Source organism: Branchiostoma belcheri, unplaced genomic scaffold, assembly GCF_001625305.1.
Source record: "Branchiostoma belcheri isolate BF01 breed outbred unplaced genomic scaffold, Haploidv18h27 scaffold21, whole genome shotgun sequence".
In the NCBI taxonomy this organism is placed as follows: Eukaryota; Metazoa; Chordata; class Leptocardii; order Amphioxiformes; family Branchiostomatidae; genus Branchiostoma; species Branchiostoma belcheri.
This window is the reverse complement of record NW_017803602.1, coordinates 715,128-742,555: the sequence shown is the minus strand read 5'-3', so window position 1 is coordinate 742,555 and position 27,428 is coordinate 715,128. Positions and strand designations below refer to the sequence as shown.

General features: G+C 43.6%; 1 protein-coding gene across 2 annotated transcripts in view; it reads left to right on the top strand.

Annotated features, from left to right (window-relative positions):
• LOC109469670 overlaps positions 1 to 27,428 on the top strand; it is a 28,585-nt gene continuing 1,157 nt past the window's right edge. The window contains exons 1-37 of one of the 2 annotated variants that reach the window (XM_019768208.1): positions 1 to 87; positions 6,205 to 6,314; positions 8,981 to 9,207; positions 9,998 to 10,150; positions 10,713 to 10,851; positions 11,048 to 11,912; positions 12,216 to 12,354; positions 12,784 to 12,945; positions 13,306 to 13,346; positions 13,684 to 13,778; positions 14,162 to 14,432; positions 14,708 to 15,016; positions 15,257 to 15,464; positions 15,625 to 15,775; positions 16,243 to 16,471; positions 16,635 to 16,742; positions 16,977 to 17,218; positions 18,272 to 18,403; positions 18,532 to 18,680; positions 18,794 to 19,095; positions 19,446 to 19,645; positions 19,978 to 20,134; positions 20,255 to 20,379; positions 20,570 to 20,705; positions 21,192 to 21,461; positions 21,806 to 21,987; positions 22,335 to 22,507; positions 22,738 to 22,840; positions 22,999 to 23,138; positions 23,469 to 23,565; positions 23,852 to 24,035; positions 24,405 to 24,503; positions 24,845 to 24,973; positions 25,148 to 25,260; positions 25,765 to 25,981; positions 26,438 to 26,593; positions 27,067 to 27,207. In XM_019768208.1, the coding sequence (XP_019623767.1) occupies positions 6,216 to 6,314; positions 8,981 to 9,207; positions 9,998 to 10,150; positions 10,713 to 10,851; positions 11,048 to 11,912; positions 12,216 to 12,354; positions 12,784 to 12,945; positions 13,306 to 13,346; positions 13,684 to 13,778; positions 14,162 to 14,432; positions 14,708 to 15,016; positions 15,257 to 15,464; positions 15,625 to 15,775; positions 16,243 to 16,471; positions 16,635 to 16,742; positions 16,977 to 17,218; positions 18,272 to 18,403; positions 18,532 to 18,680; positions 18,794 to 19,095; positions 19,446 to 19,645; positions 19,978 to 20,134; positions 20,255 to 20,379; positions 20,570 to 20,705; positions 21,192 to 21,461; positions 21,806 to 21,987; positions 22,335 to 22,507; positions 22,738 to 22,840; positions 22,999 to 23,138; positions 23,469 to 23,565; positions 23,852 to 24,035; positions 24,405 to 24,503; positions 24,845 to 24,973; positions 25,148 to 25,260; positions 25,765 to 25,981; positions 26,438 to 26,593; positions 27,067 to 27,207 (6,643 nt within the window). In that variant the 5' untranslated portion in view covers positions 1 to 87; positions 6,205 to 6,215. The other variant, XM_019768209.1, reaches the window with a different exon arrangement.

Below are 27,428 nucleotides of genomic sequence, written 5' to 3'. Positions count from 1 at the left end.
TGTCGGGAGGATTTGGGTAGAAACCCATAATTAAGTGGTGACAATTTCTTTCGAACCACTCCGTACATCGGCGTGGCTTGGCAGCAGGTAGGGGACTATCTAATTTTTCTGCTATTTTTCATAGCTGTACAGATCGGTACTACTGCTGTGTGTTGCTGCGTTGTTCAGTTGAGGTATTTATCTCACATGTTACACTACTTTGCGTATTGGTTTCAGTGTGTTCAGAGCAAACGAGATTTTAAAGATTGTGTACTTTTAAGATTAAATATAGTTGTCCGAATCTGCTATTCTACCAGATATCAACAGTTTAGAGGAAATCATCTTTTCACACTATCGCTTCGAGGAAATATTTACTTTTTTGCTATTCATGCCTTATAAATGTGCGATTTCATCTCTAAAACATAGACAATAGTGTACTAGCTTCGTTACTGTCAAACGGAGCAACAGTTACGTACTAGTACTGCTTCTCCGTCTGAGTATTACGAAGCCAGAGTTAGCACGGTACTGCATTACTGTTGTGATATCACGCGGCAAGCCTTTCTAAACGCGCATCATGATCTGGCTTAAACTGGGAACTTTTCTGGAAATGGTGAGCTGGAGTTTTAGATCATGCAATCAGGAATATCCTCAAAACCGGGGCGTGCTTCAGGGTATGTATTGTGCAACATTTCCGAATTTTAATGCATTTCTTCCACGTACTTAAAACGAATCGGCACCATGGCTCCTCAATTAAAACGATGGTTAGAACAAAGAGTACGACAGGTGTTTAAGTAGCACAGTAGAATAGCATCGCGTGATACGTGTATACTTACAGTTGTGAAATGAATTCGACGGTGAGGAATTCGAATGTCAGCTTTAATACAATGAAAAAATACCGAAATACAGAAGGCAACAGTTACCGATCACGGGCCTTTGGCCGTCAAAAGACACACTTTCGTTGCTACATTCCCATGTGGTTACTAACGCTAAACGAATACCGACAGTAACTTCCGCGCAACGGAGCAAATCGTGAAAACCATTCTGGCGCGAAAACATTTACCGTCTGCAAACGTCGGTACAGCCTCCGCCACAAACTCCTCCACCGGCGCTATGATGCCATATTTTTGCCGGAGATCACGTTCGAAGTCGTTAGCTCGTTCGATGGTTGGGTGAATAAAAACCATACGCGTCAGCCAGACTGACTGGGTGTCGGATTACATTGCCATATGTATGAAAATCAAGCAGATGTCAGGATGGAAATACTAGTACTAGCTGAATGAATCAAGGCGCAATTCTTTACTGCACGTAACCGCCAACAAACTATTATAAAATGCCTATTTTTCGTTAGGTAGAGTTCATAATACATTAGATTTGTGCATCTAGGTCCGGTCTTATTAGCATCATCCTAATTCATGTTACCAAGGTGATCAATATTGTTTGACACTCACGCCACCCAACTAGCTATTCACATCCTCTGGTCACCGGCCAGCTTTCTTTGAATTCCAGAATTTCTCGTTTCTTTGGTCTTTCTGTACCTCCTTCTTTCCATAGACGACCGCCTTCGACTTGCCGAAGATTATGTCGCTGTGTCGGGTAACTGTTGTGTCGGGTATACTGCGAAAGGGGGGGGGGGGGGGGGTAATGTGTACTGAGGAAGTGGGGGTTTCAGGGGTTTACAATTTGGACTTAAAGCCCTCTAAGTTGTTGCTGAGGGCAGTGTCAGCCGGCAAGTTATAATTTTAGTAGTGCTGCGATACACATGATTTTATATCATTAGACACTCGACAGAAGACGGACTGACTATTCTTTCATTGTTACCTGTGCGAAGAAGGTTATGTTTTGTCGTTTACTGGTCAGTATGTTTTTGTTTGTGGACAGCATAGCTCGAGAAGCTGTGAATGGATCCACAGTGAATGTGTTCTGAATCTCCATGTTAACTTCTGTCTGTCCTACCAGTGTAAATGTTATTTCACGTCAGTTTAAGCCATAATGTTTGTGCCGATGAAGTCCATGGTCCAGCCAATGTAAATGTTATTTTACGTCAGTTTAAGTTATAACGATGATTGTTCAGACTATTATTTCACTAAGTAACCAGTATGATCCATTTCTGTTTTGATTGTAAATTTGGTTTTAATTCAGTGGAAGCACTGCGCGACTCCAAATAAAGTCATCTTGTTTCTACATGTATCTTGCATCAACACACTTATCGAGAAGAAAAGGCGTGAACCGGTGAGCTTGACTAAAAGCCGTACCGAATGACTAAAAGCCGTACGGAATCAACACTGCACGACTATTTGAAAAGACATCATGATCATGCTTCACCTGCTATGATTATGACAAAAGAAGAGAAGGTGGAGGTTTCGGAACTCCAATTTTGTTTGCAGCTGCCGCCATGTACAAATATTGAACAGAAACTGTGTGGAATTCCTTTCGTGTGCGCATGCGGGTAAACTTGTAGTTCTTTGTGTTAACTTCATCAGGTGTGTCCGAGTTTAAACTACAAACTTGAGTTACGTGAGCGACGCAGCCAGTGAAACTCATGAGCATTCAGCTTCGGGTTTCTTTTTGGTAAGACAGGGTTTAAAAGTTAGGAGACGAAATTACATCTCTTCACTGCAACGTTTGAGAGATTGGAACAGCACTGCTGAACTACTGTACTGGGTATCTATTTTTCTCTGTTGTTGTCTTGTTCTATTGTAGGAATTGACGAGGTCTACTCTGTATTGTGTATCTGTAGATGTTATATCACGTTGTACGGATTTTACGCTGCGTTCTAACGCTTTCCAACACTTGTTTGAAACCAAGGAATGAAATTTAGAAAGAATCGGGCTTCTGGATTGCAACTTCACAGGTTGATTTTACTTATACGTTATACTGTGGGCATAATTGATGACTATAATTGATCATAATGATTTCCACCTGCTAGCCTACTTCATAATATATTTAGTCGACTTGAATGCAGTGGAGTTGAATCAAATCTAGTCTAAGTGAGACTGGAAACTAGGTAGCCTCTACCAAGAAGATAAGATTAGATATCAGTTGCTGAGCGTCGCAAATCATTAGACCACCGAGTTTCGTGCCACACTACATTTAAGAGGGCCTTAAGGTGCCCTTTTTCGTAAGGCGTAATCAGGCCTTTTTAGACTTCGTAATTCGTAGGCGACCTCCGCAAAAATCAACGTAATTCGTATTAGGATATTAGCCGCAAATTGTTAAGTCGTAGTCAGCTCTGAAACTTTAACGTCATTCGTAATCGTAATCACTACCCCCCCCCCATGCAGACCCTCATTTAAGGGTCCAGTCATATTTGCCGTACGATCATCGTACGATCATATAAACTGAGGACAGTCCTGGGTCAGTCTTGCATGCGTTCTTCACAATCCAGCTGTATTCTTACCTGAAAGTCAGTCTTAGATCTTTGTCGGTGGTCACGGTTCTACCACAGCCTGCTTGAAAATTGATCTTACGACAATAAAATCGCACGATCTACGACGAATATGATCGTGCCAAAATGATGTCAACTATATAAAAGGCGCTCCATGATCGGTATATGATCATATCATAGTCAGTTACTGTCATCATGGATTTTGCAGACATATACACCAGGTTTGTGTGATACCTGTATTGTATCAGTCGTTATAACCACCCTTCAGCGTTATACACCAATTTGGTTACGCCGAATATCAAGTAGCCCAGGTCTATGCCAAAACCGTTAGTTTTTTGGCGTTCCTGGCTAAGTTGAGGCAAAGACAGAAGTCCATTCCCCAGGCAGGCCGTAACATTCAGTCTCTTGCGCATTCATGCATAAATTATCTGTGAGTAAAGTTCCACCACATGTTGTATTTTGATCTGGTCGAACATTTGACTATTTCACAAAACGTTTGAATTCGTTATTTCCATATCTATAAAATTCGTTAAGCGAACTGTCAAATCTTTGGTCGGTTAGCGGTTTTAGCTAGCCTCCTTTACAGGCGTACCGGGCCATCACAACGTCTCCTCTCTTTGTGGGGTAGTGTGGTGTAACTGCAGAGTGCTCGATTCTGAACCAATGCAAGAGGTCCCGGGTTCGAGTCCCGACATGCCACCGATCCTGTGCCCTTGAAAAAGGCACTTTACCCAACTTACTTAGTGCCCTGTCCTGTATTCGCCCTTTGTGTTTGTGGCGACATAAAAAGTCTCCTCCGGTCATTTTCGGACATGCATTACTCTTCTGTTTATACTCCGACTGACATCGAATCCATAAGGCTAATACATAAGTCACGTTTCTTGCTTTTCTTGGAACCGGTCTAATCAAGTTGTATATGTCCATCTAACCATATGATAGTTCACACTTAGGAGAAATGTCCTGGCGAAAAATGTTATCACACTAAATTAACTACCCGCTTTCCTTCAAAATTCCTTTCATAATAGTTGAAGAGATTCATTTGTCACGTATAGATACAGTTACTAGAGGATTCTTTCAGCAGTGACAAGCTTTAAAGAACTTGTCACTGCTGAAAAAAAACTTGTCACTTAAAAAACTTGTCACGCTGAAAGAACCCTCTAGTAACTCCTTTCACAATAGATACCTCTACAAAAGTGTTATTCAGAGCGAGAACAGACTTCAAATGCTTAATTTTTGCAAGCGAACAATGAGAAGCAGTGCGAATATACACTTGTAGTATGTGAAAACTTGACTGCTCGGGGACGAAGAAAACTTAATGTATCTGTATCGGTATAGCCGGTATAACCGCCCTTCGCCGTAACGTACCAGCTTGAATGCCCTCGCATAATCAACTTCCTTGTGCGAAAGACGTTGACAAAGAAAGACAAGTCAGGACCTGATCCAAGTGAGACACCTGACACTAACCACCTGGCACTTATCGCTCCAAGTTGGTCGTCACGCAAATACCTTTGCCATGACAAAGCTATCTAGATCTGTTGAGAAAGGGTAAGCATTTTGATGGTTCACTAAGCATTGAATACGTGCGTCCAGTCATGTACTACCACTGCCACCGCCAAATCATTTTCTTAATTGTGCCAAATCATTTCTTTGTGCCTAATTTCTGACTCAAAGTTAGAAGTTTTCTGTTAGAAGTACGTCCGCCACGTACTTCTAACAGAAAACTTGGTGTATTTCTTTCTCTGTGGTGCCCAGGTGACTAAAAGGTTGCCATGACAACTGATGCGTTGCACTTAGTTATTGATACCCGTGATCGTCTTTCTGCCAGCGCAAAGTCATCCACACACCCCCAAAAAAGGCGGCATACAGTCGACGCGCTTCGGCCGTATTTTATTGACAACCAGAAGTCAAGCGCCTTTTTCACCCGCACACATACTCTTTCACATTGGACGGGGCCTCGGGCGTTTTCTGTCATTCAGAGCTCGAAGACTAGTCGGCTAATCCTGCTAACAGCACTTTGTGACTGGGTGACTGGGTATAATTGACACCGTAAACAAGGGGGTGTTATCGGCTTGTCTTCATTTTGTGTGACCATATCTCAGGAGAATTTGGCGTAGAGACAGGAAAATGTTTATACACCTAAGTTGTGACATTTACAGAACGTGCTCGATGTGCGATAAAGATCGCAAATAACTTTGACAGCCCGACACGTAAACAAATAACTTAATTCGGTCTGACACGTTACTGTCTTTGTGTTCGCTGTACAAGTACAACGGGTTTTCTGTGGGAGCATGGCTACGTGCTCACATGTACATACATGTCTGATAGCATGGTTTTGCACTTCTGTTTTTATTGTTTCCCTTTCTAGGTACGTGCTGTACGTGTGATAAATTGCGAAAAGTAAATTAATTAACGTGTGAAAGCGTAAGTCTGTAAAATACACCGGCCAAACTCGATCGTGTTTATGCTTGTACTGCGCTGACAATAGCTACAGTTTCGACAAACTTATTGAGCTAGAGTTATGACTCAAATTTCACAAATCCGCTGCATTCCTTGATAGGACGTTCTGACCTTTTGACCTCCCGTCATTCTGCCGGCCATTCTTCCCCCACCCCACGTGATGTCAACCTGCTCTGTTTGGACAAACAAACATACAAACCCACCAGTATGGCGCACCCAAAACAATACTTCCGTACCCTTAAGTTACAAAATATTTTCATCATAAGTAGTACTGTTGATATCAGACATAGCCTGGCAATATGTGTAACGAAGACATATCGAACTGACGAACAGAGTAATATTCACTAACGTATGTTAATACAAATCCTCTTTACTTCACACAGAAGGAGGAAAGATGCTGAAAGTTCTGTGCATCGTCGCCCTTCTGGTCGGCGTGGCCCAGAGCTCTCATTTCCGAGGAGCTACCATATCATGGAAAGCAGAACAAAATGTGGTGGGTGTGACTTTAGTTAAGGCCCGGTCACACTGGGCGAACTTTGCTGGAGCGTTCCTTTAAAGGAGTACTAACCTCCAGAAGGAGGTGCTATATTTTGACAGGCATTTATTTTTGGAATTCAAAAATGCATATTATTTTACAGTATACAATTAAATGCCCTTTTTGCGCGCAAGTCTTACAACGCATCGAATCCAGGACAAACTCTTCTAATACCCTCAAAACTATCCCAGAATACACCACGCTACCCCATTGGTGTCTATGTTTTAAACAAAAAGTTACGTTACAGACCTCATTTCGGGGGCGATAAGAAAAATTCGTACCGTTTTGTGTTCTTTGGTATCTTACCAACCATTGCCCTTCTTGGTGTCCTTATCGCCCCTCATTTATGCCGCAAATATTGATGATGAAAAAAACGGCGTAATCTAGTTATCCATTCCATAAGTGGCGTAATCTAATTATCTGTTCAAGTGATACTTACATGCAAATAAGTTGAGAAAATCAAAACATACAGGATGAAACTGGCCCCCACTGTATTCGACATCCTGATATTATAATATCCAAGCCACAGGTCAAGCAAAGTAAAGAAAGTAATTTCTCAATAATCAGCTTGTTAGTGTGCTTGTCTCCTACCATTTTCGCCGACCTGAAGTGTATGAGAGTATTGCGTAAGCCAGAATTCCCGGATGTATCAATTGTGGTTCAGCATGGGGGAAAATGATATTAATATCACTTTACAAACATGCGCCGCGCAAGTCGTACAAGCGAAATTATGTAAAAAGTCGGCTAGTTATGTATTCATTGCAGCATTATGTATCGGAAAATAGCACTTCCTTCTGGAGGTTAGTACTCCTTTAACGGTAGGGACGGGGGCCGAATTTCGACAACGCTCGTCACCGCGCCCAAAATGCGGGGGAAAAAATTAAAACGTTGGCTTAGCGGTGCACCGCTGAATCCGGCGTTGCTTTAGCGTTGGTTTAGCGTAGCGAGCATTGCTATAGCGGTGACGCGAGCGTTGGTATAGCGGCGTTCTGCGCATGCGGTTTAGCACCATACCGCTTGTGATGTGTGTCGACTACGGATTGTTTTGTAGTAGTACAAGTTCTGTTCTGTGTGTGGGGGGACTTTAGCTTTAATAAACATCATTTTGTTCATCTATTCTTGACTACGTTATTTACTCAATAATGAAAATAAAACTTTGCAGATTGCAAAGTTCCCCTGTGACCCCAATAAAGTGATTGTCCGTGTGACCCTTCTAAGAACATTTTACGTGTGGCCCCAAAATAATTGCACACTAGTGCACCAATCATAGCAAGTCTTTCAGCATCCATGGTGATACAGTTTTGCTGTAACTTCCAACAAATTCGATATAGATGAGGCAGCTCGATTCCAAATGAGCACCTGGTCCATTTCTATTTATAGCCAAATTCTGGTCCCGCTCCGACACCTCTATACCAACGCCAAACCAAAGTTCATTGCCGGTATGGATCGCTGCTTCAACGCCCGACACCGTTCCAGCAACCCCGTGTCCGTTCGTAAAACGCTTGCAACCGCTCCAGCAAAGTTTGTGCAACGTTTGTGCAACGTTTAATCGCCGCCCTGGCAACGCTGGGGAAGCAGCGGTGGTCCAGCGTTCAAGATTTCTGCGTTGGCCTAGCGGACCCAAGCGTCCACGAACTTGCGTCTAGCGATGCCAAACTTTGACTGGGCGTTGGTGGAGCGGGGGTGAACTTTGCCGGAGCGGAAAATTGCCCCCACCTCACCGCTCGCAATATTTTGTGCAGCTCAAAACTTTCGGAGCGGTAGGAGGGCCCCTCCAGAAACATCAGCGGTGGCCGGGCGTACACGGCGTTGCTTTAACGGGGGCCAACTTAGCGGTGGTGAGCGGTTTCGAGCGGTGATGAATTTTATTCACCGTTCAAGGAACGCTCCAGCAAAGTTCGCCCAGTGTGACCGGGCCTTTATAGTTAACGGTTTCATTGCCACAATGAGGCTTCATGTAACCAGTTGTTTCGCTACATTGTCAGTTCGCTACAGTCGATTCGGTACATGACAGAATTTGATTCCCTGGATGATAGAAGTTGTTTCGCTAAATATAAACATTATTTCTCTAAATAGAATATGATATCGTATTTACATAAGTTAGTATTGGCTAAATCTCTGTGTTATAAGTCATAACTAACGCAGTGCATCTTTGACGAACGAAGGACATATATGGGTTGGTATCTTGTCAGAATTCAATGACCACGTTTAAAACGTTTTGAAGTTGTTTTTTTTTTAAGAAAAGCATAAACAGTATAGTATAGGTCCCCAGGGAAATGTTCCCATAGACACCCTTCAGACCCCCAGACCAGGGTCTAACTGAGAATCGGGGTGTCTGTGATTCTGACTAAGATGGAGACCATCTTACGTGTATGTCTTAATGATTAAATGCAGGTTTTAATTTGTCTTTACGATTGCATTCAATCGCATAGATATCTACAGCCGCATGAGGACACATGAAACGGCCCATGAAACCACAGATGGATGACAAAGCGGTCATCGTCACATTGACGGACGAACAACACATCTGTATACGGCCGTTTGTCACTCGGACGAGAATAAAAGAGATTACATCAGTCTTTATGTATTATACTGATACCAATCCCCTTTATCTTTACAAATAGGTCGACTTTACTTATCGGATTGGCTGGAGAAGGTCTTCGCAGTCAAGATGTGACCAGAACTCCATTGACAACAGGACTTTGATTTCCGGAAGTGGATCATGGACATCAGCGGCAGGAAGTCACCAGGCGTCGTACTACTGCACGGACTACAGCGATCAGGAGGACTGGCAACAGGGGGAGGGGGCATTCAGTCTCACGTTTCCCGACGCTGGACCACATGTTGTAAGGTACAGATGGCTCTGCATCTGTGTGTATCCGGTATAACCGCCCTTTGGCCTACACATAAGGCCCCACATAACACACCAACTCTCTTAGCACCAAGAAGAAAAGTTAGGTAGCAAAAAACTTTACGTTGGGCTTTCTTAAACACCAACCCTTCCCCCAAAGAAAAACCGCGTCATTGCTCTACTTCCATCAAGGGAAATTCAAGTCCGTCGGCTTATTTGTTTATTGTTTATTTGATCGATCTCCATTAGTGCGTACAACAATAATACAACACTAGTCTTCCTGGAGTCGTTTGAAACACTGCCTTATACTATACATACATACATACATACACAAGAAGCGAACGTAACTTAAATACAACATGGCAAATAAAATGCAACATAGCATGCAATGAAATACGACATGGGAAATGAGAATACAACATAGGGTATAAAACTGCTGAGAGGTCAGAGGTCTCAATACAGTTAAGAACAAGTAATTCTATACATCAGTCTTACGAGCATGTTCTGTCATGAGCGTCTTACGAGCATGTTCTGTCATGAAGGCTGGACTAAAAACGAAAGGCTGGGCTAGTTGGGAGGGTGTGGTAAAATGTTGGGTCAAAATGGTGCCTTCGTGGGATAAGATGCTGCAGCTATACTGTATGTTACAGAACCCTAGATAATGACATGATATACATCTTTATAATATCGTATTGTATCTTACGGATTGTAACATATATCCAATCTATTTGTATTTCTATGACAGTCATAAAATGTCGCCTTAGTACTGAACCGCCCCTCTGACATCCAGGCACGCCAGCTGCTGTTGGATCACCGTGAGACGCCCGAGCGGCACCACGCACGCCCCTGGCTGGAGTGTGCAGACTCGTGTTGAACTTGGAACCAGGTCAGACACGGGGAGGCCCAACTCTTCCCCCATCACAGCAAGCTCACCCATATACAGGTCAGTCGGCAAGCCAGATTGGAGACAGATGCATGCAAAGTTTATCATTAGAAAGTAACAGTAAACATGTAGAAAACCAGCGTGATGTAAACTTGCCTTAGATAGATGGAAAGATGGATGGACATGTGTTGACTTGATACGGCATGCGCAATGAATAACCGCTTGTCTAACATAAACGTACACCGAGGGAGTAGAAAAGAAAAAATTGTAGTATATATAGAAGAGGTCAAAACCCCAGCGAAAACGCAGACTGTTTACATAGACCAAATTCCATCGGTGGCCTGAATCATCTCTTTGGACAGCTTAATTTGACCGTAGTTCTAGAGCTCAATGTAGTTACATTTGGTATCAGTAGTCCTGTTTGTACTCCGAACATGCACATACCTTTTCATCAGTTCACCTAGGGCTTGAATGTACAATAAGGGTTATCTGTTTATCTATTTACTGCTTTACCCTGGATTAATGTGGTTGATTCTAACCTTCTGCATAACATATGAATAGTGTTTTCAATGATGATGGAGATTGAAAATTGGCTTTATCAATATACCCCATGACTTACTAGGGTTCAGAATAATTGCGACACCGTGATCCGTATCCCGTTTGAAGACCCTGACGGCGACAAGGTGAAGTGCAGGTACGCCTCTGTGTACGGAGAGTGTGGCGGAGCATGCGATCCCCTGCCGTTCTCAACCCTCGATGAGGTAAGAGGTGTCTGTAATACCTACAGTTGGTCTTGTGTCTCTTCTATATATAGAGACTCTTAATATTAAAGCGGGGCAAAAGAAAATATTATATAAATAAAACTGAATGTGTATCATTCGATTTTATGTTGATGCAATGTAATCGTTTTGCAAGGGTTCGGATGGTACTTCGAAATTTCTTCATCTAATCCCTCAGGACAACTGCACCATTACGTACGACACGTCAAGAGGAACCCTGCAGCCGGGATGGTACGCCATTTCCCTCGTCCTTGAAGATTACCCAATCAGCGGGGCTCAGCATCGCATCAAGCGGCAGGCTTGGTGGACATCTCAACAACCTTGGTGGGGATGGACAACAGAGGCAACCACCGAAAGTACTACCGAGTACCCGTGGTGGAGGACTACACATTGGTGGGGCTGGTGGACCACTGAAGCTAGCACAACAACTCCGGCTACAACCCCAGCGCCGACCGCCAAGAGTACTACCTGGCATCCGTGGTGGTGGACTACTCATTGGTGGGGCTGGTGGACCACTGAAGCTAGCATAACAACTCCGGCTACAACTCAGGTACCGACCACCGAAAGTACTACCGATTACCCGTGGTGGAGGACTACACATTGGTGGGGCTGGTGGACCACTGAAGCCAGCACAACAACTCCGGCTACAACTCAAGAACCGACCACCGAAAGTACTACCGGGCACCCGTGGTGGAGGACTACTCCTTGGTGGTGGGGTTCGAGGACCACTGAAGCCAGCACAACAACTCCGGCTACAACTCAAGAACCGACCACCGAAAGTACTACCGGGCACCCGTGGTGGAGGACTACTCCTTGGTGGTGGGGTTGGAGGACCACTGAAGCCAGCACAACTCCGGCTACGACCCCAGTGCCGACCACCGAAAGTACTACCTGGCCATGGTATACTGTGTGGGGAACGACTCAAGTATGGGGCGCTGGCTGGGGTACAGCTGCGCCGATCGAAACATGGGCCACCCAGCCTGTCTTCACAGTCTCACAGGGAACTCCGATGAGTCGCATACCGCTACAGTTTCTTGTTTACGGTGAGTAAACGAGCTATGCTCATAAATACATGTATCAACGACTACCAATCCCTGGCTTGTATAAGCATGCTGAAAGCTCATAGTTGTTAATATGGTCATCAATTTTCCACTGGGCGTCTCTGGCAGATATACAACCTTATTTTATAGCATTTATAATTCACTCAGAGTCCCAAGAAGTTCAGTGAAGATATGACTGTTATCACATTATTATATGTATTGCATATGAAGTAGAATGTTGAATCTCGACAACGTTTGTATGAAATCTGTACGATTAATTTTGATTTTTATCTTGTGCTCCAACAGTTTACGCAGCCAACACTCAGTGCCAGGAACAGCCCCGGCTGGTAGGGTCATCACCACAGGACAATGAGTGCATCGCGATAGCAGACGGACAGACGTACACGGCATCTGTAGAAGCAGAAGCTCTTACATCCGGTGCAATGTATGTAATATTTGTTCGTTTTACAGTTTCACAATTTCAATACTTGACATGAAGACAGGTCTTGCTTTCTGCTAATGCTTTAGAACGGATGTAATGATATTCATATCATCACATGCAAATGCACTAGAACAGCTCTTAAGAAATATTAAACAGTTCATGAACTTGATTGTGTGAATTTGGTTGCTGATGGACAGAAAATAAAATTGTTAAAGGAGTTGTAGTTAATCGTACTATGCCAAAACAACTGATGTTCTAGATCTTCTCAGTTCCAAAGCAGACATTTAAGATACGTGGGGATGACTGTGAATTGATAGATATTTCCTGAAGCCATTACTGTATGCATTGCTAAGCACTCTGCAAAATATTATCGAGATTATAGTAGATAATGTTTACCTGTCAAAACAAAAATTCTATCAAAATATTCTACAGGATTGGTGAAATCCTGACCGTATCACCACCGGGACTGACCAAGTCACAGCTACAGGCTGTCCCCAACAATCCTCAGCGGTACCACGTCAACGTCACTTGGACACCTACACAATCTCAGAGAGGACAACACATCTTCTGCTTCCATGCGGAGGACACAAACGGGTATTGGCGGGTCTTTCTTTTGATATCCTGCAGATTTCATAAAAACGTTGAACATCTATGAACAACATTTCATACCTCTGCTATTTTTTAGTTCTTTTTTATTCAATATTGTGAATTTCTTGCTGATGCTGACAGGAAAGGCGATAAACTTTGATATCCTGTCCTGAGACCCTTCTGGGACCTTTTACCTAACTTCCTGTCAGTGCCTAGCATTCCAACGTGCCAGCATGTGGAAATAAGTGGGGAAAAAACGAACAAACACATCCAAATAAAACATCCCGTTTCAAGGAGGTAATGAATTTACAGGCCGAAAATTATTTCATCACTGACATTTGTTTGGGACTTTTACTTTTCATGCAGATTAACTTCCGAGCAACGATGCGTTACCCTTCTTGTGGGAGGTAAGTGATGCTATTGTTTCTGCTACATGGTTATCAATGATTATATGAGAACATAGCACAAGAGCACAACAATTGTTTCTGCACATTTAGTACCATCTATATAGCACCCTGCATAGGTACGATTTGGGGGTATTTCTCATGCAGCACACCGCAGCGAAATGCAACGAATGCAGAAGTAACTATGCCACTGCAGGGCAAAAAAAATGGGGGTCTATGATAGTAATTAAGACATGAAATTATTGAAACATATTGTGCCAGGAATGCCAGCAGAACAAGGGTTAAGGATTCTATAAACTGATGACAATGATGATTGTTGCTTTTCCTGTGACTGTTGCAGATATCTCTCCGGATGCGGTGCCTCAAACACAAACACCTGATGGACTGATTGATGTCACAAACAGGACAGAGTGGATGATCGAGTTTGATACAGAGGTACTGTAACTGTGGAATCAGACTAAAAGTTCATCTGTCACGATAAATGGCATTTTGAAAATTGCTTACTAACAACTAACTTGAGAGACCTGCCCAAAGGTTGTTTGTTTGTATCACCTGTGTGTACGGTTATAGTGTTTAAATCTCCATAATAAAATGAATGTGTAAAAGCAATTGTTGTTGTTTACCAACCTGGTTACTATAGGGTAAAGTAAGGAAATCTTCTAATTGTTGAATCAAACTGTTACGTATATGACCATTATTGGCTGATCTTTGGTTTTGAGGCTAGCCTAGTTAGCTTTTTCAAATTGGTTTTATTATTTTATTGCAATGAATAATAGTTTTACAAAAACCTTAATGGACATTGTGTAATTTTCCCCAAGATCCAAAGACCTTCGTTTTCGAGGTACATCCGGTTCTACAACAGCAGCCATGATCAGGTCCACGTCATCAACACCAGGACATCCTCAGATGTGTCAATCAACAACGGCACCCTGACGTTCTGGACACCGCCCTACACATTTGGGACTGGCGGCTACTACATCCTTATGGACCGGGGAGCAGTGGTGGGTCTGCACGGCTGTGCAAGGGAGGGACCGGCGTTTCCGGGAATCTACGACAGAAGTGTGTGGGCGTTCTCGGGACCAGATAACAGTACGTTCACAGTGCATCTTCCAATTGTTTGAATGGTATCTTTCAAATCCAATAATATCCCAGCCACAAATTTTTGTAAAGTCTGTCAACTTATAGGTCTAGTGGTGCTCGCGCATAATCTGGTCTACTGCAAAACTTTATGATATCAGATTCTTCATTTACGTATCACACTACTTGTCAAATATGATAAGAGTCTTATTTCCTTCATTCCGAGCTCAACAGCCGAAATTCATGACCACAGCATGTCCTAAAGTACTTTTTGTCTTCGTCCGAAGGTATTCGTCTTGTAAACGGTGGCAGCGCAAACGAGGGAACTGTGGAGATCTGGCACGGTGGTCAATGGGGGAACATCTGTGACGATGCGTGGGGCCTGAACGACGCTCAAGTGGTGTGCCGTCAGCTGGGGTATCCAGGTGCGGACGAAGCAAAACAATCGGCTTTCTTCGGCCTAGGAACTGGACCGATCTGGATGGACGATGTAGCGTGTACCGGCAGTGAGATGAGGGTGTCAGACTGTCGTCACCGGGGCTGGGGCAGTCACAACTGTGGTCACCACGAGGACGCAGGAGTGGTCTGCACGGAAGGTAGGTGTGACTAACATGACATTCTTTTGTTTGATGAGGGATATCTGTATGAATGTAGCTTGCATGAATCACGCAGTGCATATATGCATCGATGGCCTTGGGAAATAAGTCAGCATATCCAACAATTACCAAGCACACCTTTTAATGCTCTAGCTTTGGGTTAAAACCCAAATGTTTCCTTTAGATACTGGTAATATTAATTCACAATCGGCCTCTAAATCCCTTTGTCGTCTTTTATAGTGACCGAGTCAACAACCCTCCAGTATACAACACCCCCTCCCACGTGTGACAGAGCAATGGACCTGTTCTTCGTGCTGGACGGGTCCGGGAGTGTGAGCAGTGCGGATTTCAGTAGAATGAAGACGTTCGCTGCTGACGTGGTCAACACATTCAGCATCAGCCCGACTACCACCAGGATTGGGGCAGTGCAGTACAGTAGTTCCCCGAGGTGAGCATATCAACACAATCATATAATAGGAATATGCTGTGCACTATATGTGATGGCTGCCTTTTTGGCAACGCCTAAGGCGATTGAATTCAAATCATGGACAACAGGAATTTTCAGTACCAAGCTATGTTTTTACTGTGTATGTTTCTCTTACTTGCAGGATGCACTTCAATCTTGGAGATTACATTGACAAATGGTCTACTGTCAACGCAATCAACAACATCGGGAAATTGGGAGGAGGTACACAGACTGGAGCAGCCATGGAATTCACCCGAACTAACGCTGCATGGAGGGCTTCACCAGTTCCGAAAGTAAGTACATGGGTATGTTCACATTGCCACTTTGTAGTAGAATGTAAAGTATTCGACAATGAGATAGCTGACCTCCAAACACTGATACAAGCTAGCTACGTTCCCCTACTTCATACACCAAAGTATTATATATAGACAAATTCATATTTCTCATGAGTTTAGTTATGTTCATAAAACATATCTGTCCATACATTTTCTAGTCTGGTATCCAAACCTAAGCTAGATACCAACTCTCTATCGTCCTCTTTGCAAATGTACGCATCCTTTTTTGTAAAAACAGATACCAAGCTATACATTTCTACTAGCACAAAGAAGTGAGAAACCAAATATAATACTCGTGCAAGCTTGACAACGTATATGTAAAGTTGTGAACTACTAATTTGTTGTGACCTGTAATTACCTCAGTCGACATGTATGTTCCATGAATTGTCTTCATTCATTAATCAATTGTATTGTACGCCCTGAAGGTAATGATCGTGGTGACCGATGGTCAGTCCGGAGACAATGTCCAGACCCCGGCTCAGGCCCTCACAGCGGACGGTGTGTCCGTCTATGCCATCGGAGTCGGGAGCTACGACAGGACCGAGCTGGAACAGATCGCCAACGATCCCGGAAATCCAGGCAAAGTGATCGGGCTGAACGACTTTAATGCTCTGACACAGCAGATCGGCCAGATCGCGGCTGTAGTTTGCCACGGTGAGTCATATCTCACAATACATTTCGCATGTGGCAAGGTAGTCTTGTGGTTATGGTTGTTGGCCCGAATCTTGTGCTCTTGGGGATAAATCCAAGCCATGAACAACATTTTTATTGCACCTTTGAGGTGAGGAAGTAAGTTATGCTTTTGTATTGACCATAGATGAGTGCTCGTCTCAGCCCTGCCAAAATGGAGGCCGGTGTATCGATGGAGATAACCGGTACGATTGTGAGTGTGCGCCTGGCTTCAGAGGCGTCAACTGTGAGATGCGTGAGTACAACACATACGTATTGTATAAAAGGAACCATCATACATAGATGGAATAGTTTCATGTGTGCCATCTGTGGAGTGATACCAATTATCTCGATTTCATCATAATTGTTATTGCAAACCCAGGTCCAGTAAAAGAATCAGTAGAGCTACACTTGAACAAAACTCGTACTTCAGAGTACTACAAATAGTAAGTGCTGACCTTAATAGAGACAGTAATTCCTTTGTGTTTAGTCGACGGCGCTAGTTGCGAGGCTTGGGGTGACCCTCACTACATAACGTTTGACGAGGCAGTGCATCACTTCCAAGGGAAATGTGACTACGTACTGGCCGAGTACCGCGGCAACACCAAAGACTTCAGGGTAGAGGTTACCAACGAGCCATGCGGCAGCAGGTCCCACGTGTCCTGCACCAGGGCCGTGTACTTGGACGTTCAGGGATACAGGGTTTCCATACTTCAGGGCAAGAAAGTTTTGGTAGGTTTAATTGAATATAGCCTTAATAGTCTTTCTAGCTTTAATGTGCTCTATATGGCTTCCTGCCATGAAGCCTGGGCCCGTCCTGGGGATGATCATTGCGCACTGGGCGGTGTGGTCAATCAGCACACCTGTTCAGATATTCCTACCTACTGCATATTGATAGTACAACCTGTGATCCTCAACATATGTATAAAGTTTTAAGGACAAGGCTTTCAGACATGTACATTCAAACTTTTTTCCATAGTTTGTCTGTTAATACCGGTAAACTGAGATTCTATAGAAAATGTAAAACTGAATACTGTTTAGAACAATACCTAGAACATTGTGACTTCGATCAGCGCTCCGCTATTACTAAAATTAGAATCAGTGCCCACTCCTTGGAAATCGAAAAAGGGCGATATATGAAACTACCTGTGTCGGAGAGAATTTGTAAATATTGCTCCTCAAATGCAGTGGAAGACGTAATTCATTTCATCTCTAACTGTCCATTCTATGACGACATCAGAAATCAATTATTTACCACCGTGTCCAAAATGCTGCCTTACTTCCCTACCATTCCTTACCACAAAAAAAATTTTACTACTAAAATCAAAGAACCCACATATTATAGAAGAAGTGGGTAAATTCGTCTTCCATTGCCTAAAAAGAAGAAGTCAAACCCAGTAAAACTAGTGTCATGTCATGTTGTAGAATATAGTATAATGTTAGAAGTAGATATAGTCTCACATACCACTGTATTTTCTTTCTATGTTGTTTGTAACTGCAATTAGCCCTCGGGCAAGTATTTGCAATAAACTTATACAATATTCAAATGCAGACAGAAAGAATACAACTGTACGCCCAATGTTTTGGTAGGAGAGCGTGCTAAAGTAAAAAGGCTGTCATCCAAACTAATATATAATTTTAAATCCTATATATAATTTCAATTTGTTGGATTTTAAAACGATGCAAGGATTTCAAAGCACAGTCATTAAAGCTTAAGGTTGACCAAATCTTGCATAAAAATCTAATAAGACAGAACAGTAATTGCTTTATTTCACTCTGCTTCAGGTCAATGGAGTTCGCTTCACACCACCGTTCAACCTGAACGGTACTGTCTGGGGCAGCTACAGTGGCACGTCCGTGGTTCTGAAGACTGACACGTCAGTCAAAGTCTTTTACGACGGCTCCCATTACGCAAAGGCAAGCAAGCGGTTTTAGTAATTCGGCATTTCAGTACCAAACACATCTCTAGCTACAGATGAAATAAACAGGATCGCAGGAATCGGCGATTTTGCTGAAGCACATATGCGTTTCTCTCTTTCTCTTAGGTATTTGTGCCCGGGACCTACAGGAACCAGGTGCGCGGACTATGCGGGGATTTTGACGGTAACCAAACGAACGACTTCATGACATCCTACGGCTGGGTCACAGGCGACCTGAACACATTCGGGGAGAGCTGGGCCACGAGTTGGTCAAGGTGGGTCTCATCGTTTTTAGCTGATTCTCTCAATCTTCAAACAATGGCCTTTCTTAGAATTTGTATGTCATAATCTCCAATCTACATTTGTCTATGTACCTTACCTTGTGTAGCTGTACGGGTGGTGGTACCGACGACGGCCTGTCGACAACACCGCCACCTGATGTCTGCGATCCTGTACTGCAGCAGGCAGTGGCAGGTTCAACCATGTGTGGCATGATAACCGAACGCAACGGCACGTTCAGTGTCTGTGAGAACCTCATCGACCTAGGCGTGTTCTACGATACCTGCGTGTTCGACGTGTGCGCCAACAGCGGAGACATAGCACAACTGTGCCAGAACCTGGAGTCTGCCGCCCATGCCTGTGTGTCGGCCGGGCTCCATAGTCTGTCCTGGAGGAGACAGGACCTATGCCGTGAGCTTGACCAACCATTATGCATATTTGAGCACCAGTCACTTACATCGTACGATGCACTTAGGGTGGTGTTTTTTCGCGGCGATCGTGCGGTGCATCGTAAATCAAACTATTGCACCCGTTTCTTCTTAGTTCTACGCTCTAACCTGAAAGACGATATCGTCGCGGAAAAACAACATCTTAGGTATATAGTATGATGATTGTGTCCTGAAATGAAAATGATGATGATCTCCATATAGCATGTATTGTACAAACCATCTTTACTTCTTCAACTCTTGGTTATTTTTGTCGATGATGGATGATAAATACCAACCAGATCAAAATGATCGCTCATATGCTTTTTTCCTCAGCCCTGTCATGTGGGCCTAACAGCACGTACTCAGCATGTACCAGTGCATGTCCCAACACATGCTCCAGTCCGAACTCAGAGTTGAACTGTGTAGACAGCTGTGTGGAAGGTTGTGTGTGTAACCCCGGGTTGGTGCTGAGTGGAGACAAGTGCGTACATCCTTATGAGTGTGGCTGCCAGCGCGATGGAAGATACTTTGAGGTGATTATGAAACTAGCAGATCTATTGATTTTAGAATGGAGTTATGTTTCTTCAATTACATTGTCCAAACAGATATCAATGCTTATCCAATGCCACGAAGCAGTAAATATTTAGTACGAAACTAAAAGCAACGTTCAACATATACATGTTTTAACTGTCTAAATTTTTAATTTTACGGCGCAAATGTATAATAATTTAAAGCTTAAAAGCACCCGTAGATTTCGCGTAAAAACTTGAAGTGTTCAAAAACAGAACCTTTCCACATGCTTTGAATCCGATAAATTTAAAATAAAGAATGCCATGACAAAATGTTCTTCAATTTTATGCTCTAGGTTGATGACGTCTGGGGAGAACCAGGGAGCCTCCAATGTACCTGCCATAGCTGGGGAAGCATCTCGTGCACCAACATAACCTGTGAGGACGAATTCACATGGACCGTCCGCAACTATGATTATGGATGCCACTGTCTTCATCAGCACCAATGTACAGGTAGGTATCTCTTTTTAAGTCTGTTTTGTCTTTATGGACTTTAAAATGAAGTCAGTCATTGATGCATTGTTTATTGTGAATGGTGTTTATGACTTGATGATTGAGATATCTGAATTCTAGCTCCAGAAAAGCCATCTGAGGTGACGTTTGTGTCCGCAAGCGAAACAACTATTACGGTTTCGTGGCCACCCTCACCATTCACAACATTCTACTATGTCGATATCATAGCACTGGATAGATCACAGGTACCCATTATATATCCAAGGGAATTTTATTGTGTTGCTCACTTTTCTGTTAGATTTCAAATTATCACAATTGAAAGGTATCTAGAGTGGTTTAATTGGAGTCAAATGTGAACTTCCGAAATAACTATACCTAGATAAGAAAACTCAGCTTCAACAAATGTTTATCATGTGTTGTGTGTGTTAAACCCAGTCGCTTTCACATACGACACACGGTGGGCGCATCGTCTTCACAGGACTAAGGCCAGGAACAATGTACAACATCAGCGTCTACTCCCAGCGAGGGTCAAGGAGGAGTCATGATGCTGCAACTGGACAGTTTGCAACAGGTAAAAGCTTAACACTTGTCAATCTATTCAAATATCGCAATTACTATTACTTTGTTTTATCAAAAGTTAGTAAACTAAAAAGGATCAATATACTTTCCTTTGCCTAACTGTATCAATCACGCCTCTAGTAGCCCTTCCACTGGTCAGGCCCTAAAACTTGATTACTAACACCAACAAGTTATTAGAATTGGAAGCATATTAATCCTGTTGTATGTTAAAACGGAGCAAATATAATTGCCAGAGCGAGAACTGTTACAATTGTGTTGATGACTGTGACTGGTTTCCAAATGCCACAGTCACAGAGAATCGTGAGCTTCTATTGGTTTGATTTTGATTTTGAAAAAACCTGAGATCCTTTTGGTAGTTCTGGGAATGGAAATGGGAATGGTTCACTCGAGATACATGTCGAGGCAGCCACTGACATTAAAGGTCTGTGTGACGCAGGCTATAATATCCCATGTAACCGATTTGCACACTCTCCTGTAGCCGTGGACGCACCGACCGGGCTTCATGTTGTCCAAGTGACGTTCAACAGCATCACCATCTCCTGGGCGCTGCCCCGTTCTACCCTGGTGAGGTTCCGGGTGAGCGACACCCCGGTAAGCGGCAGCAGTCGCGACCTCTACCCGCCGCCTGGTCCCCGGGACACCTCAGCCGTCGTTACAGGACTGCTACCCGGGGTCCAGTACAGGATCACTCTTGTGGCAATTGGGCTGTACGGGGAGAGTGCTGAGGCCGCTGTCACAGCATCGACCGGTGAGCGAATTACTCCTACACTGTCGACATATCTACAAAACGAACCTGAAATGTCTTTCATTGTGAAGTGATGTGCACTTAATATACATCTTGCGATAAACCAATGTTACTAGAGGGCAAACAGCGTTTAGATGAAAGTTTGTCTGGCAGTAAATGGCATTATGAAGTGTGACGTGTGCAACGGGCCAAAGGTATCGGCTCTCGTCTCGGTTGAGGGTGGTCTAAGTGACTTGATGTACACGGCCTCTTTCACTCTATATAATTACTCATAATAATATAACTTTACCCAAACCTTATCAAAGTGTATTGTTGGAATGGTGATCACTGCCAACCTTCCCTTTCAGATCCCGGACGTGGATATCTAACGTGCGAAACATCCTACATGCGTGTGGTGTTTATGAGGGACGTTCTTGTGGGCGTGGATGTGGACACTATGCGCCTGCGTCACTCCAACTGCCGAGCAGACGTCAACAGTACGCACGTGGTGCTGACGGCGCCGCTGAATGGATGTGGGACCACAGCTCAAGTACGTCTGCGTCACACATTAGGTTGACACTTTGTGGGTGGAAAAGATTGACATGCAGAATGATAGGTACAAAAAGTCAGACACAGGAAAAGGAGTGAACGCGGAAGTCGCAGATATAGCCAGGACCAAGCAGGAATTTGTGGTCAATATGAGGGAATTCAGGAAGCCAAGGATTGCAAACCTCACGGCATTCTGAAATCTCCCAATTCCTGTTTTGATTATGGCTTCCCATAGCTTCCCACAGCTAACGTATTTGCAGAAAATACTCTCCGCAGAATTTCACTGATTAGTGCCATAATCTGTGGAAAATGACAACATGACGTGACAACCATTTTCTCGAATTGTAGGACGGGGTCGACACCTCTAAAATATCCTTCACAAACGAGGTCGTCTCCGGCGCTCCTGTCACGGACGGTGTCATCATCAGGAACCTGGAGCTGCGCTGGCCGTTCCGCTGTGATTACGTCCGGGAAGACGTCGTCGGAGTGGGGCCGATCCTGTTTCCGATTCCATTGCCAAAGTAACTATTTTATTCGGAAGTATTTTTCGGGTGGCTTAGTCAGTTCACTTGAAGTCGCGAAAACCAAAACACTTTTCGGAAATCTTAAATCTCCGATGTCTTGTTTTATTGTACATCATGCTTTGTGAGATGGCCATGTGGCGATTTTGAAACCTTATACCTGTATAATAAAGAGTAGATAGTACGTGAGTTGTTTAACTAAAACATAACTTATTGTTTTTCCATTGCAGTGTGACGATCCCTAGTGGAAATGGGTCCTTCACATTCAGCATGAACCTGTACCACTCGGAGGCATTCCTACGGCCGTTTGAACAAACCGAATTTCCTGTAAAGGTAATGAACGTTAACGTTGTTGAAATATTTATTTTATGGTATTGTACATTGGCTCACTAGTACTTCTCCTTCGAGGGTGAAAATATTTGACGGCCACGAAACCACTTTCTCATTGGTCGAACCGCCAATTCCCATGAAACCTTTGCGTCTCTGCACAGGTCACGGTGAACCACATGCTGCACTTCGGCGTGGCAGTGGCTTCTGAAGTCTCCGGTGTCGTGCTGTTTGTTGAAAACTGCAAGGCTACACCAACCTCCAACCATGATGACGCCAGGCAGTACTTCATCATTCGGGATGGGTGAGGGGCAAGCTTTTGTTTTTCTATCGAAAGGTCCGTGTGAAGAATTTGCGGGGCTGTCACCTTTGTCTCGGGACATCGTGATGTATAAATGTCAAGCACGTTGTGACAGACAATGATCTTTAACGTTTTCGTCAGCCGAATTTGGTAAGCCAATCATCTTCATCTGAGACTTCCATACGTGCAGCAGTCCTAGGATGGATCCATGTGACCGGGTCCTCAATCAAACGTCAGTGGCTTTATTATTAAATATAAAATATTATGTCAGAGATTTTTCGTCTAAAAGATCAATCTAAACCTATTCATTTTAGAACTGCATGATTTTCACAGATGTGAAGAAGATGACACCCTTGAGGAATTCGAAACGTCAGACCCAGTGTCTCGTCGATATGGCATCAGGGCTTTCAGGTTCATCAATCAGACAATGGTAAGTTATCTCATTAATATCAATTTATGTCCATGGGGGTATAGTTTTCATCAAGATTAAATTGGTGGGAAGCTAGGTTTTCATGGCCTTCATAATGAAGTTCATTCTATTTCCATGTCTGACATGTTGACCTCTCGTTATTCTGCATGTAAATCTTTGTTACCCACGTGTTGTCAACCTACTATTTCCAGATAAACAGACACACACACATCCACAGCTCAGCCACCAAAACCAATACTTCCGTACAATGAAGTAATCAGTACCGACTTACCCCCGCCGTCCACAGGTGTACCTCCACTGTGACGTGATGGTGTGCCTGGCGGATAACCCGGACTCCCGCTGTGCGAGGGGATGTGAGGCTCCACCGGCACGGCGCAGGCGTGAGGCGTCAGCCGGGATGCAGCAGCGCGCAGCCGTGGTGCAGGGGCCCATCGTCCTGGTTCCTGAGGAGACAACTCCTGCTCCACCTGGTATGACATAAATACATGGCAAACTATAATGAATACATGCATTGAAGTCTAATCCGAGTTGGTAAATTACAAAAATTGGACTCATTAGAATTGTTTCTAAATCACTGAGTTCTTTTCAGCTATCGCATGACCCAATCGCCAACTTCATGTATGTATGACGAGCAACGGGTCAAAGGTTGTTGGAAGTCGATATCGCCCCACGTACCGAATACATCCTTACTGTTTATACCTACTGTTTATAAGTGGTCAGTTAACGTGTCTAATAAACATAAACAAACAACGTGTCAAATGATTATACAGTACCAAGTGACACATTTTCGTCATTGCAATTTTGTGAAGGTGGTACTTATATTACTGATAATTGAACAGAGTGTCAATCTGACTGTCACGAACACGCGGTGTGCAGCGCTGAAACCAAGACCTGCGTCTGCGAGGAAGGCTGGGTCGGCAACGGTGTGCACTGTGAAGGTAATTTTCAACCAGACTTAAAAGTCATCTCTCATTTAAAATGTAACCACAATCATCTGTCTTATTTGTAAAGTGGAGTAGCTGTACTTATTATCTGGTCCTGCTGAAGTGTAACGTGTTTAGTACAGTATCCTCTTCATAAACTGTAGGTGGCTGTCCTTTTATAGACGCACAAATACAACTGGGAAGTCAAGTAATATTCTAAGTAACACGCTCGCTGCTTCACTTAGAAATGCGCTCATCCCCCAAAAAATCTCCAAATAAACTCCTTTTAGGGTACGTCATACTCATAGCATATCCTGTTCGTTGAACCAATGGCTGTATTTTCGGTGTATATTCAGAGCGAGAGTTGGACTGGTGCAGTATCATTACCTGTGATGTCACTGACAATCGTCGGTGCAGGAACACTGCGGGAAGCTACGTGTGTGAGTGCAAGCCTGGATTCATGGAATTCGAAGGAAGATGCGAAGGTATCACAAGACTTTTGAACTCTATTATGTAAGTTGTTTACTGTTCAAATTTTATACCATTTCTTACTATATAATGCTCCAAAATTATGTAATACAAGGTATGCAAAGAAGACAAAAGGAAGTTTGGTTGATAGATAAAATATAACTATCAACCATACTCAATTTTTATTACAGCACGCCAAGTGTATCAATTCTCAATCCGTCTGCAAGCAAGACGGTTTTCTGAAGATCTGAAGGACAAGCAGAGCGCGGCGTTTTTAGCCTTGGTTACCGAGGTCACCCAGACGGTATGTGCTTTTCACGCCTTCGAGTCTGAACCACTTTATGGCAATAGCAGATGCTAGAAAAATGATGCTGTTATGCAATATGTATTTCCATTTGAACCAAGAAAAATCGTAGATTACACGTCACTTGCGGTTTCGTGACATTTGAGTTCACCTCATTACTTGTTTATGGCCTTTTCACCTGCAGTCATTCTGATTGTCAACCTCGCACCCTCGGGCTATCAACCTACACCCAAGTTCACCTTTTTTTCTGTTTATAAACAATTTATTTCTTCTCATACCACCTATCCTCCCACTGTCAACCTACACTCAAGTTCACCCTATTGTCAGTTAATGACCAATTGACGTTTTCTCATTTTGCCTATCTATCCCAAACCACGTGCTGTCAACCTCCTTTTTCCGGAAAAACGAACGCATACCAACCGCGCACACAGCGCAGAAGCACTTCCGGACGGTAAAGTTCTAGCAAAACTGTACTAAGCCGGCATATCTTACATGTTACCCCAGATTGAAGAGTTGTTCCACCAGACGGACATGTCTGGTGTGTTCCTGGGGATCGTTATCCTGGGCTTCCGGAGCGGGAGTGTGCTGGTCGACATGAGGCTCAACATCCGGGAGTCGGCGGAGGAAGGTCAGGCTCAGGTGACTGCGGCGTTCCGCGATGCCGTGTCGGGTCGGAACGGAACTCATCTGGCCATAGACACGGATTCTGTTGAGATGACGGGTAAGTCTCATTCCTCTCATCATCAGTACATTGTAATTTACTTCACAATTGATTGGTGGTGCCCATATAGCACTAACCGGCATGTGTTACACGCCTTTTTGCTGCCAGTGGCTAATTGTGCTTCCTCCAGAGAGATTCTGGACATACATCTCTACTTTCATGGAATTAACCACTCCAATTCCCAGAACTACAAATGTGAACTCTTTATCAGTAGTAAAATCTGGTAAGTTAAAGGTCTGGCACAGGTGTATTGAAGGTCACCGAATATGGCACCAACAGGCATTAGAGGTCGATATGTGGGGGAATTCAGGAAGTAAGTAAGTTAGGAAGCGGAGTATAGCACGAAAACCATCCAACCCTGTTCCCAGTTTGTAACAATAAATATACGTTCATGCTGACTCACGGTAAAATACTTCCCGGAAGTTTCAAATCTCTGATTTTTTTGTTTTAATTCAGACTTTGACGAGTGCTCGAGTCCAGAGCACCATGACTGTCCGACAGAAGCCCTCTGTGTGAACACAGCAGGATCGTTCACCTGTCAGTGCCGGGACGGGTTCAGGGATCAGTCCGCTGCACGGGGTGAACGCCCCGGAAGGGTCTGCATTGCAGCTGGTAAGACCTACTTTCCACTAGATTTGACATAATCTAGACTTTCTAATCGAGCTGCGACCTTATGGGGACTAAGGGTTTTATAGATCGGTCAACGAATTCCAAAGATGAAAATTAATTTGTACTTGTGTGTTTTCTTGTATTTTGAATCAGTCCTACATACGTGTATTGAACCATAATCCAATTGTAAAACCATATCCAATAGTGTCGCCCTACGGTCGCAAGGTATGGCAATCACTGGCCTAGCTGGAAATTGAGGATAAGCCCTTGATAAGATTTAACATTGGATGCGTCTTGCTGACACCAGATAGTAGAGCAAAGTTCAAGGCTGAAGAAATTGTTGGCCTCTGCTTCCCAGTTAGAATGGATGTAAAAACAGTAGAGAACAGTAGGCAAATGTCTCTCTCTCTAGCTTGTAACTGAATGGATACATCACAGCACAAGTACTCTGACTACCAATCCAAAACTCTTTTTAGGAGACGACTTCCCAGTGATGTGGGTGGCTGTGGGAGGCGGGACGTTGGCGGCCGGTATTGTCGTTGTCATGGCAACGTGTCTGTGTGTCCGCAAACGCCGTAAGCAGGAGCGCAAGAGGAAGGGAAGGGATGACATGGAAGGTTAGATAATGATCATGCTTGGTTAAAGTTTTTAAAGTATTCGTCGCACACACACACACACACACTCTCTCTATATATATCTTTCTCTCTCTCGCTCTCTTTTTCTCTCATAGTTCACACAATGCCATTGTATGCACCTGTTTTAAGGTTTAACATGTTAGGTTTGTTTTGAAATGAATTTTTTTTATAATTGTTGAGAGACTTATTAATTGCCTCATCTC